Genomic DNA, 12,500 nt, shown 5'->3' with positions numbered 1-12,500 from the left:
ACACACACACACACACACACACACACACACACACACACACACACACACAGACAGACAGACAAGATACTCCAAAAGACAGGCGCGGAGAACAGGTGAAAAAGCAGCGCACGGCAGATGGCAGCACAGAGAGAGAGTGAGAGAGGGGGGGGGGGGAGGGATGAAGCGCTGAGAAAGACAGGGTTATTCAGGGAAGAGAGAGAGAGAGAGGGAAAGAGAGAGGGATGAAGCACTGAGAAAGAGGGTTATTCGGGGAAGAGAGAGAGAGAGAGAGAGAGAGAGAGAGAGAGAGAGAGAGAGAGAGTGAAAGAGAGAGGGATGAAGCACTGAGAAAGAGGGTTATTCGGGGAAGAGTACCTTCGTTGACTGAGGGAGAGGGATGAAAAGCGGGGCCAGTGAGACTAGCCCCAGAGCCGGGCGCGGAAGTGGCAGCAGCAGCTTGCAGAAGAAGAGGAAGATAAGTAAAGAAGAAGAAGAAAACAAACAAAGGACAAAACAAAGAAAGGAAAGAAAGACACAAAGACTCCCCGCAGTTTCAGGTGAACAGTAGAAACAGCAGTTAGTAAGGCAGACAGAGACCAACGGAAAAGTGGAGTGAGCTGACACACAGTTAGGTACTGGCTCTTGACAGATTGATCTCAAAATCCCACCTGATTTTTTGTCTTTGAAACTATGGGAAAAGTCAATACAGATTATGATATGACTATGGTAATTTATAATGCTAACCTATGGAACATATTTACTGAGTAAAGTTCTCAGATGATGATATGACTATGGTAATGTATAATGCTAACCTATGGAACATATTTACTGAGTAAAGCTCTCAGATAATGATACGACTATGCTAATTTATAATGCTAACCTACGGAACATATTTACTGAGTAAAGTTCTCAGTATATATATTTCTCTGATGATGCCTTGTTAAAATTCACTAGAAGTCTGAAATTACCAAATACATTTACTACTTACTACTACTACTGCTAAAATTACTACTACTACTACTGTATAAAATTTAAATATTCAGTTGTTCCAAAATTCAAAATATCAACTAACTAGGAACTAATTTAGGTGGTTTTCCCTGAGACCTGCTGTGAAAGGGGAACCATATATAACATAATGACATACACCACACAGAGGAATCCCACACCTTACCAACATCTCACAGGGAGACAAACACAGACGAGACGCCACACACTAACTTTAGTGAACAGGTAAAGGAGAGGTTTATACATGAGACAGTGACTCCTGGCAAACACAATGGGTGTGTGAGAGAACTCAGTGGTCAGAGGCCTTCTGTCATTTCAAATCAGTGCAGATGGGAGATGAAGTCTCTTGCAGGCGATGCCCGACAGAGCATGTTAAACCCTGAGCAGCTTTAAAACAAACATGCTCAGGACTTCAACTCCCATGAGCACTCAGTACAGGCTGGCATCCTGACTGAAGTCCCCCCCCCACTGGAGAGGAAAGAGGCAAATGAGCCCCCAGGTGAGCAGGCACAGCTCAAGCCATGCAGACAGTGAATGAGTCGCAAGAGGAAGACAGGAAGAACACAGCAGTAGAGAGAAGAGACAGACAGACAGACAGACAGACAGACAGACAGACAGACAGACAGACAGACAGACAGACAGACAGACAGACAGAGACAGACAGACAGCAGGGATAGACAGAAAAATAAGAAGACACAAAGATAGAGAGAGAAAAGAGAATCCAGCCCGTGAGTGTTAGTGTGAGGAGTGGGAGAGGGGCTGCTAAAAAAAAAAAATTTAAAGAGGAAAATGTCGCGCAAAGTTGCCATGACAACTTCTATATGCATGGGTGTTCATCAGCCATGATGGTGAAGCCTTTGAAAGATCAACACCCCCCTACAGTCCCTTTAACCATCTCCTCCAGGAACACAAAGATGCTATCAGCAATCAGGGTCGTGCCACAAATGTGTATCTCTATGGAAACTCTGGGGCCCTTTGCCCAGTAGGAGAGCTTGCTGTTGTTAAGCCAAGCCATCTTCCAGATCTTCCCGTCTCCACACCTCAGCTTTCCCCCTGGTCAATGTGTGACAGGCCCGGAAAGCTCCAGAACAAAAGCATTTGTTTCTCCAAACCCCCTTTGCCTTAACAAGGCAGGCACGTGGCCCACGTTTCATCTTGGCACCCACTTTAAAGGAGGACTCCATTAAAAAACACTTCATAATACAACCTGAGAGCAGTTTCACAAACCAGTCCGGATCAATATGGCAGGAAACGAGTAGAGAGGGAGAAAAAAAAAAAAAGAGAGAGGGATGGTGGGGAAGAGAGGACGATAAAGAACAAGAGGAGTGGGGGGGGCGAGGGGGGACAAAAAGCTCTGCGCGTTGAATAACTTTCATTATCTCTTCAAACTTAAAGAGCACTCAGAAATCAATAGGCTTGGCGTGCATCAACAGCCAGCAATGCTTCTCGCTATTCTAAAGTCCAGAGAAAACCCTCTCAGATGTTTATATTTGCTCCGGAGAGGGCTGGGTCATTCATTTAAGTTTGTTTGTTTGTTTGTTTGTTTGTTTCCCACAAGGACCTACGGTTCTACGCACAGCACGGCGCACCGCGGCGGAGCGGAGCGGGACTGGCACGTGTCAGAGAGTTTAACACGCTTGGTAAAAACTCTTGAAGGAGCTCCGCGGAGCAACAAAGACATTAGCATGTAAAAGGCCCGTGGGTGCTTCTGGTGACAGAGGGAGAGAACAATGGGCTCAAGGCCACTCGGGTCTATATGAACCCTTCAGGGAGAGGGTGTGTGTGAGAGTGTGTGTGTGTGTGTGTGTGTGTGTGTGTGTGTGTGTGTGTGTGTGTGTGTGTGTGTGTGTGTGTGTGTGTGTTTATGAGCCAGTGCCGTGTGGCATATGGAAATGCACCAAGAAGCTGTGGCACCCACCTGGCATTGTCCCCCAAAACAAACCAAAACTATTTCAAACCTATACAATCATTTAATTCTGACTAAGAAACTTGATATTATTTTTATTACACCGTGAATTACTCTAAGAAACAAAATACAAAAATGATGACTTTCACTATTAGCAGTTGTAGTAGCAGAGATAGAAGTGGAGAGTAGAAATGACTAAATAGCGTAGCTGTAAATTACAAAAAGGTACATTTTTAAACCCTTTTCCAAAATTATAACTGCTATTGGCAAATTGAGTGTAATGATCTACCACCATAACAAGGTACAGCTTAGAGAAGATGGTCGTACCGATCAGTCATCTGGTTACAAGACAACCATATTATTTACTGTTGTACTGCATAGACTTAAGAGGTGATCACTTAGAAAATGTGTGTAGAGCAAACACTTTGTCACATGAACAAAAAAAAAGAGACAAATAATATCACAAAGTACTGGAATAAAATAGATAGATACATATTATTACACAGTACTGGTATAAATCCCTCTCAAATATCTAAAAATATATCTAAAACACTACTTACTGAGATCCTATCAAATCTTTATTTCAAAGTATCTCTGTCTCATGAATAACGGAGAGGTACAGAGGTCTTGCCCTTCTGCCTGGGAGTGCCTCTGTGTGTCAGCTCAAGTATTTGAGATTACACCTTACCGCTTGGACGCCATACTGCACCCTCTCATTCATTTATAAAGAGGAGCACTCAGACGCTGACCTGGACCGCTGTCAAAGCAGCAGTTACACACGAGGGCAACTGGACTTTAATAGTCCTCAGAGAGATGGGCTCTATGACCGAGATAGCACTCCACCATGGGAGTTTAGTCCCCAAGGTGTGTGTGTGTGTGTGTGTGTGTGTGTGTGTGTGTGTGTGTGTGTGTGTGTGTGTGTGTGTGTACACATGTACCCTGCTGTACCAGTGGTGGGACGGAGTCGGGCGGGATATTGTGGGAGGGCTGACACCCCTGGGGTGTGTGTGTTCCTATGCAAGGGGGGAGTGTACCCCCTGTGTGTGCTGCATGTAACCGAGCCTGTGTGTGTGTGTGTGTGTGTGTGTGTGTTTGTGTGTGGCGCTGTAGTCACCTTGTTTGATCTGGGCCTGCAGAGCGGGACTGGAGGTTGGGGGCGGCGGGCCGGTCTTCCTCAGGGTCTCGGGGGTGCCCGGTCTGGGGGGGCTGAGAACACAAAAGGCCAAATCAAATATTTAGCAGTGGCAGGCCCCGGCTCACTCCCCTAATGTCATTCATGAGGCCTGCCCATTCTAGCAGGGCCACTGTGTGCTCCTCTGTACCCGTGTGGAGGAAGCTGCATACATGTACAGTTTGTTTGTGTGTGTGTGTGTGTGTGTGTGAGAGAGTTTTAAAGCTCACTCGTAACAATGTAGTCGATTTCTAGACATGTTCATTTCTTCAGTGTTCATTTCTTCAGTGTTCATTTCTTCAGTGTTCGGCTGTCCGACTACACACTGGTTGGGGTTTGTAGTGGGCCGGCTGTACGACTACACACTGGTTGGGGTTTGTAGTGGGCCGGCTGTACGACTACACACTGGTTGGGGTTTGTAGTGGGCTGGCTCTATTAGGCGGTGAGGCCAAGGCGAGAGCCCTGGTTAAACCCTCATTATCTCCTAGCACCTGCCTGTGGAAAGGAAGCATTAGCCGCCGCGCTCCCCACCGACTGGCTTTTCTCTCTTTCCCCTTTCTTTAATCACCAACTCCCTTCCCCTTTTTTCCACCCCCTCTATCCCCTCCTCCGTCCCCAACTCCTCCTAACTCTCAACACCCCCTCCTTTCCACCCGTGAACTTAGCCCTGCTTCTGAACTTGCTATGTTATGCTAATGTGCTAACTGTGTCCCCACAACACACACACACACACACACACACACACACACACACACACACACACACACACACACACACACACACACACACACACACACACACACACACACACACACACACACACACACACACACACACAGTCTCCTGTAGTGATCGTTACAGCTGGGTCTTCGGCAGCTTTTCAAACAGCTCTGCTTCATTTGGCTTGGCTCAGAGCACCTGTTGCATTTGCCCTAATGAAAGGCCGCTCTTGTCGGACCAATGCGGTGAGCCTACATGGCTTCTAACACTTTTAACATTTTCACCAGAAGAAAGAAGTGAGAGGCAGGAATTCTGTCTAATAGCCACTGGCCTGAAAGACTGAAACCTCGAAGAATTCTTCAGTTCCTGCCTTCTTTTGAGAACTCAAGGAACCGTTAAAAGGAAAAAGTTGCAAAGAAAAACATGGTGGAAAGGAAAGAAAGAACAGAAAAATGCACTCCCCCAGAACAATATCTACAATTTCTCCAAAAATGTGGTTTATGAGACTCTAGTCCACACTAGTAAATACGAAACATCTATATGCAGACTTGTGAAAGATTTGTTAAAAACTTTCTTGCCGTTCAACTTTCCAATGACAATCCTAGGAGACACCTATTTGAATCTACTACAGTGGCATGAAAGAGGGGTTGTTGTGAAATATTGAACGTTGTCTGGTTTTCAGTCTCTTCTCTTTCCCTCTCTCTTTCCCTCAGTATTAATCCAAGAGCATAACACGCGCGCGCACACACCGTGCTAAGGTCTCGATCGACTCGGCTTCATGAAATCGTCATCTCCTGTGCAGATGCTAAATCTTTCACCGCCCAGGAAGCTCAGACCATCAGCCTGGTCTCCACATGTGGCTGTATGCTGCGCACGCCCCAGCTATGGGTAACAGCTCAATACTGCCTCCGCCACAAAGCACTGGCACCCCAGGAGCTCCAGCTCTTGGCCCCGTTCCCATTGCACCCAAACTGGGGCAGTGCCAGCGAGAGGCTGCCTGGAGGTGAGCTCACCTGCCCGCCTCATTACAGCCTCACTGGCCTGGGTACACCCCCATCACAGCAGTCAAAGTCAAAGCTGGACCACCAGCAGACCACATCGGTAAACAACAAACAAACTGGAGGAAATGAATCCAGGCCTAAAGGGGAGAGGTATAGAGGCAAAGAGATATAGGGGGAATGAAGACAGAGAACGTAAGGAAGTATGTGATCAGGAGACTGAGTGAGAAATAAAGAACATGAGAGAGGGAGAGGGAGGGAGGGAGAGAGAGAGAGAGAGAGAGAGAGAGAGAGAGAGAGAGAGAGAGAGAGAGAGAGAGAGAAAGAAAGAAAGAAAGAAAGAAAGAAAGAAAGAGAGAGAGAGAGAGAGAGAGAGAGAGAGAGAGAGAGAAAGAAAGAAAGAAAGAGAGAGAGAGAGAGAGAGAGAGAGAGAGAAAAAAAGCAGAAATTTCATCTTTAATGTCCCAGACTCCAAACCTCCGAGTCTCTCTGAATTTTGGATCATGCTGGTGTGGAATTTGAAGTTTGTTTGCTTGTTGTTTGTTTGGTGGAGGGGTGCACCAGTGTCTACGAGACAGAATAGCTGATGCTGAGACCATGACCAGCATTCTCATCTGCAGCGCTTCGCCAACCAGCCATCATCCAAACGCAATCTTCACAAATGACTGCTTTGCCATATTAAGTATTCGGAGTAAAAAATGCCAAAGTTAAACTGAACAGAACATTCGACCCTTCACTGTCTGGACATTGAACGTTTTTCATGAATACAGAATGTAAAGATGTCAAAACGATCTTTCTCAAGTCTTCTTTTCTTCTTATTGCAATCAAATGTGTTATTCCAACTATACAAAACTGAATCTTTAACGCCATTTTACACAAACTGATTCTTTAGTGCCATTTTCATTACACCATAAAGCATTGAAGCATATCTCTGCATCTTTTTTGCTAAAAAGGACGCTGCAACAGAATTCACTTCTTCAAACAGCCTGCATTTTCCTTTAATTACACAATTGTACAAAACACTTTCTTCAGCGCTCTCTACTCTCTGTTGCTTGTAGAAATAGCCTTTCACTAAATGTATGAATGCAGCTATTGACTTATTCAGCCTTGAGTCCAAGATCTTCTTTTGCTGTATTACACCAGCGTCATCTGGCTCCGGCGCTGAAAGACCTATCCTTCCTCGTGTGGTTCTATAGTGTCAGGAGTGGGTGCTGTGTGGCGTGACCTTCCTCGTGTGGTTCTATAGCGTCAGGAGTGCTGTGTGGCGTGACCTTCCTAGTGTGGTTCTATAGTTTCAGGAGTGCTGTGTGACCTATCCTTCCTCGTGTGGTTCTATAGTGTCAGGAGTGGGTGCTGTGTGGCGTGACCTTCCTAGTGTGGTTCTATAGTTTCAGGAGTGCTGTGTGACCTATGCCTCCTAGTGTGGTTCTATAGCGTCAGGAGTGCTGTGTGGCGTGACCTTCCTAGTGTGGTTCTATAGTGTCAGGAGTGCTGTGTGGCGTGACCTTCCTAGTGTGGTTCTATAGTTTCAGGAGTGCAGCGTGACCTGTCCTTCCTCTTGTGGTTCTATGGTTTCAGGAGTGCTGTGCGGCGTGACCTGTCCTTCCTAGTGTGGTTCTATAGTTTCAGGAGTGCAGCGTGACCTGTCCTTCCTCTTGTGGTTCTATAGCGTCAGGAGTGCTGTGTGACCTATGCCTCCTAGTGTGGTTCTATAGCGTCAGGAGTGCTGTGTGACCTATCCTTCCTAGTGTGGTTCTATAGTTTCAGGAGTGCGGCGTGACCTGTCCTTTCCTAGTGTGGTTCTATAGTGTCAGGAGTGGGTGCTGTGACCGTATGACCTTCCTAGTGTGGTTCTAAAGTGTCAGGAGTGCTGTGTGACCTGTCCTTCCTAGTGTGGTTCTATAGCGTCAGGAGTGCGGCGTGACCTGTCCTTCCTAGTGTGGTTCTATAGTTTCAGGAGTGCTGTGTGACCTATGCCTCCTAGTGTGGTTCTATAGTTTCAGGAGTGCGGCGTGACCTATCCTTTCCTAGTGTGGTTCTATAGTTTCAGGGGTGCTGTGACCGTGAGCTCCTACCGTGTGGGGGCCTTCTTCATGTGCTCGCCCACAAAGGTGGCGTTGGTCATGCCCATGAGCGTGTTGGCCAGCGAGATGACCGACAGCAGGTGCTGCGTGGTGACGGCGCGCGACACGCCGTAGGTGCCCTTGCCCACGATCTCGGACACGGACAGCTTCCGGCCGTCCTCGGGGCCGCCCAGCGCCAGCTGCCTCATCAGGGACTCCTTGAAGGTGGGCAGCATGAGGGACATGTGGCCGCCGCGGGAGATCAGGCCGAAGGAGATGGGCGTGTGGGGCTTCAGCATGCCCAGGCGGCTCAGGCACACCTCGTCCAGGTTGCCGTTCAGGCCCCAGGCGTGGAGGCACGACATGAAGAGCTTGGCCGTGTCCATGGTCAGGTTGTACTCCAGCAGGCTGAGCGACTTGGACTTCTCCTCGCGACGACGCATCTCCTCTTCCTCCTCGTCGTCCTCGTCCAGAAGATGCTCCTTGATATTCTCCTTGATGGTCTCTTTCACCTTGAGAGGACAAGACGATGGAGAGAAGAGATGGAAATGGAGAGATGTGGGAAAAAAAGGATGAGGAAAGGGAACAGCATATTGAGTGGCAATGATTTAGACTGAATGAATACATTCCACTACAATGATCACCAATGGATTCATGATTTTAACACCAATACATTACTAAAGGCATCATTTTAGGCCATACACTGTTTTTAACAAATAGGTCTGGTTTCATCTTAAACTGCTGTGACGATCCTTCCCCTGCTTCCCTGCTGACCTGTTTAAAGATCTTGCTGGCAAGCAGGGAGCCTCCTTTGTCCACCCCGCCCGGCGCCTTCTGGAGCGTCTCCGGGGAGACCAGCATGGGGCTGGGCCTCTGGGCCTCCTCCGTCAGCAGTTGGATGATGACGGCCTCCACGTCGAAGAAAAGCACATGCATGTCTGAGTCCGTCACGTTGGTCTTCATGGCCTGTACCACAAGTGCATTGTGGGAGTACTTGGGCAGGTTCCCCTAGAATCACAAAGAAAGGCTCCAAATAAATAAAAATCACAACCATACCGTAGACAGGGACAGAAACATGGCTACCTTCAACATGCTTAGACATCGCAGTTTTGCTCAGCTCAGTGCGAGCATCTTTTCACTAAACCTCCGACCGACCAGCAAGATAAAATAAGTTAGAGACATAATCATTCTTTCCGAAGTCACGGCTCATTTAATATCGGCCTGTTCGATAGTAATCTGCGTACGATCCATATGCATACAGGATGTGGCTTACGTCAATTACGGCCACTGGTTCAGCTATCTCATTATAGTATTTCAAACCATGGACACACAAACTTTCGACTTGCTCATGGAAACTTGATAATCACAGGGAGTCTAATGGACTAATTTCTGACTACTGCTCAAGCACATTAGTCAAAGCTTGCCGCCGTGCATATTAATGTGCTCATCTGCAGGTCTACGTAATAATCCCAAACATTTCTCCTCTAATGCCTCCCCCAAGCGTTCATTGGGCCTCATCTCATTTTCAACCAGGACGGGTTTAAATTGCTGCCTTGCTAATTGCTATTCAATGTTAATTCAATTACTGAGGCACCTGCATAGCATTCCTAGTATTGGAAAGGATGTTTACCCTTGAAAAGGCCAGTTCTCTGATGACTCTCTGGCCAAGAGACCACATTAGTTTCTCCTCGGTGGGGGACAGGGAGGATGCCAGCCCGTCCGGCCCCAGCCCACTTCCCTCTCTGCACGCCCCCACCCCAACACACACACACACACACACACACACACACACACACACACACACACACCACACACACACACACACACACACACACACACACACACACACACACACACACACACACACACACACACACACACACACACACGTGCGCACACACACGTGCGCACACACACACACACACACACACACTCACACACACTCACACACACTCACACACACTCACACACACTCACACACACTCACACACACGCACACACACGCACACACACGCACACACACACACCCCTCCCCGGTCCTCTTGCATCTGGCCCTGAGCGTTCAATAGGCATCACAGTAGCGTCCATCGCAGACAATTAGCACGCAGAGCCTGTGCATTGTCCCCGTGTTCAATGGCAGTTAAGGGGCATGAATGGGGCCTTGCGCCTGCCTGAGCGATCACAGGACTGGAGGGGGGAGAGGGAGAGGGAGGGAGAGGGATGGAGGATCTAGCCTGGCCCTTACCTCATTCTCTAGCTGAGGAAGAGGAGGGGTACATCAAAAATAACTTGAAATAAAAACACCAGCTGCTGGAGAACGCTATGACATATAGACGAACAGTAAAGAAACCTCATGAGGAGTGGTGGTCATGTCTTAAGACTCAGAGGTTTATTAAGAGCACACACAGACAGACAGGACTCTGTACTAACACTACACAGCACTGATCCTGCATGAACAGGAGCATGCCTCTGGACTATGAGCTGGGGAGTCAGAGTGGCTGGGGCTGAGGGGCTAGAGCCAAGATGGCAGCAGGCAGGTCAGGGGCTCATGGTCACTTTGAAGAGGGGGAGAGGGGGGGTGTTTGGGGGATGAGGGCTCAGGAGGCCTGGCTTGGCTGTCTGGCTGATGAGGAACGAGCGAATCAGCTCTGCAAGGCGTGCAGGCTCCGCGCCACGCTCGATCATTTGACAGATGTCTGCTTCTCCCGGGCACCTCACGCTGTCCCTGTACCTCACAACAACAACAACAACAACAACAACAACAACAACAACAACAACAACAACAACTCCACACTCAGTGCTCACCCAGGCCTGATGGGAAAAGCTGCTCATACAATACTGGTGGTCATAAGCAAAACCTTACAAACAACTGCTAGAACTACTAGAAGGTTCTCTATGCCATTTTATAATGACTACAACACACAACTGTTCCATCAAATCTGGATCATCCTAAGGGAACTCGGAACACTGATTAGTATACTTTATAACTCAGCATCTTTTCCCCTGATATGGCAACTAATATTTTCAGGTCATTCCATTAATTGCCACTATTTATGTTTACATAACAAACCCATTTCGTTCCCTATAATTCCAAACTGGGCAGTTTCAGTGAGTGAACACACACACACACACACACACACACACACACACACACACACACACACACACACGAGCTGACTACCTGCATCAGGTCAGACTGATGGAGAGCTCTTCCACCTGGCCACACAGCAGGCCACACTCTTCAACTTATACACACAGAAGGCAGAATAGAGAGAGAGAGAGGCCACACTGCAAGCTCAGAGGAACCACCTCCCTCAACACCAACTACACGCACACACACGTGCTCATTCACACACACACACACACACACACGTGCTCATTCACACACGCACACAAAGGAGAGGGGAGGGGGTTGGCCAGATTTTCAGGTGTCCCTTTGGACAGCCACTGAACCCACTGACCGTATTCAGCAGGTCTGGCGGTACAGTCACAGCCTGACTCCGCTCCTCTGGTCTTCCCTGCACCTGTCTCTCTCTCTCTTTCTCCCACTCAGCAGCCACCCAGTCAATGGAGGCACACTGCCCTCTAGTGGACATTTAGTTTACAGCAACTGAACAAAGGGAATATCCCAATTATCTCCCTCCTTCTTTCCAACGTGCACCCTTCGTCCCTTCCTCCCATCGTTTGTTATAGAGCCTCACTGTCCGACCTGGCACACGTGAGGAGGTGTTCTGGCACACGTGAGGAGGCCTCCCTGACTCGCACACAGACACCCTATCCGGCGTGTTGCCCCCCACACTCCCAACCCACACGTCACACACTAACAGGCTTCTGCCCCTACTGCCCTGAAGCCCAGGGGGCCACCGCTACAAAGAGTGACATGTACTTCTCAGGCCTTCTGGAAGGCACCGGTGCATGGCGAGACACACATCGACACACACTCAAATCAGGGACACGCCTGCACGCAAGCACACAGCAGAATTCTTTATTTCAGGGATATGATGGCACTATCTGTATTTATGTGTGTGTGTGTGTGTGCATCCAGGTGGACCTCAAACATCTGGGGACCACTGGGGACCTGGCCATATTCCCAAATCAAATTTCAAAGAGGCTGAGGATGCAGAACAACAGCAGAATTCAATCAAAAGGGCTGAAAGAGAGGGAGAGGGAGAGAAAGGAGGAGGAGAGAAAGCAAGACAGGGAGGGAGAGTGAAAGAGAGTAAAAAGAGAGAGGGGGGGGGGGGGGGGGGGGCATTTTCATATCACTTCCATTAAACACTCATCTGTGCTCTGGGGGCCGGAGACTGAAGCACCGTGTATGTGAGTGAATGTGTGTGTGAGTGAGTGAATGTGTGTGTGTGTATGCTTAACTCTATGCGGGTTCTCCTAAGAAAAGATGAAAACATCTAATGCCATTTCCAATTCACCTGCACCTTGCTGGTGTATGAATGGAGAGGTCAGGCCTGGATGAGAATTCACCCGTCAGAGCAGATCTGTAGGCGGACCATGAGATCTCCTCTTTCTCCTCAGTGAAAGACTGAATGGAGGGAGGGAGGGAGGGAGGGAGGGAGGTGCAGCACCAGGAGCAGCAGCAGCAGTATTGTACAGAGCGGTGACTCCACTGTGGAGCGGGTGAGCTTCATGTCCAGCCCAGGCCC

General features: G+C 48.4%; 1 protein-coding gene across 1 annotated transcript in view; it reads right to left on the bottom strand.

Moving 5' to 3' along the window:
* The window catches only part of LOC105893845 (WD repeat-containing protein 7), a 130,225-nt gene that overhangs the window by 88,900 nt on the left and 28,825 nt on the right, over window positions 1–12,500 (bottom strand). Inside the window, exons 16-21 of the mRNA XM_031577876.2 lie at window positions 10,399–10,567; window positions 10,088–10,099; window positions 8,617–8,850; window positions 7,855–8,354; window positions 4,005–4,096; window positions 355–435 (exon numbers count right to left, since the gene is read on the bottom strand). Of these exons, the coding sequence (XP_031433736.1) occupies window positions 355–435; window positions 4,005–4,096; window positions 7,855–8,354; window positions 8,617–8,850; window positions 10,088–10,099; window positions 10,399–10,567 (1,088 nt within the window). The remainder of the gene's footprint in view (window positions 1–354; window positions 436–4,004; window positions 4,097–7,854; window positions 8,355–8,616; window positions 8,851–10,087; window positions 10,100–10,398; window positions 10,568–12,500) is intronic.

The sequence above is a fragment of the Clupea harengus genome, chromosome 12, assembly GCF_900700415.2.
Source record: "Clupea harengus chromosome 12, Ch_v2.0.2, whole genome shotgun sequence".
NCBI lineage: Eukaryota > Metazoa > Chordata > Actinopteri > Clupeiformes > Clupeidae > Clupea > Clupea harengus.
This window is presented reverse-complemented; position numbering and strand designations above follow the sequence as displayed.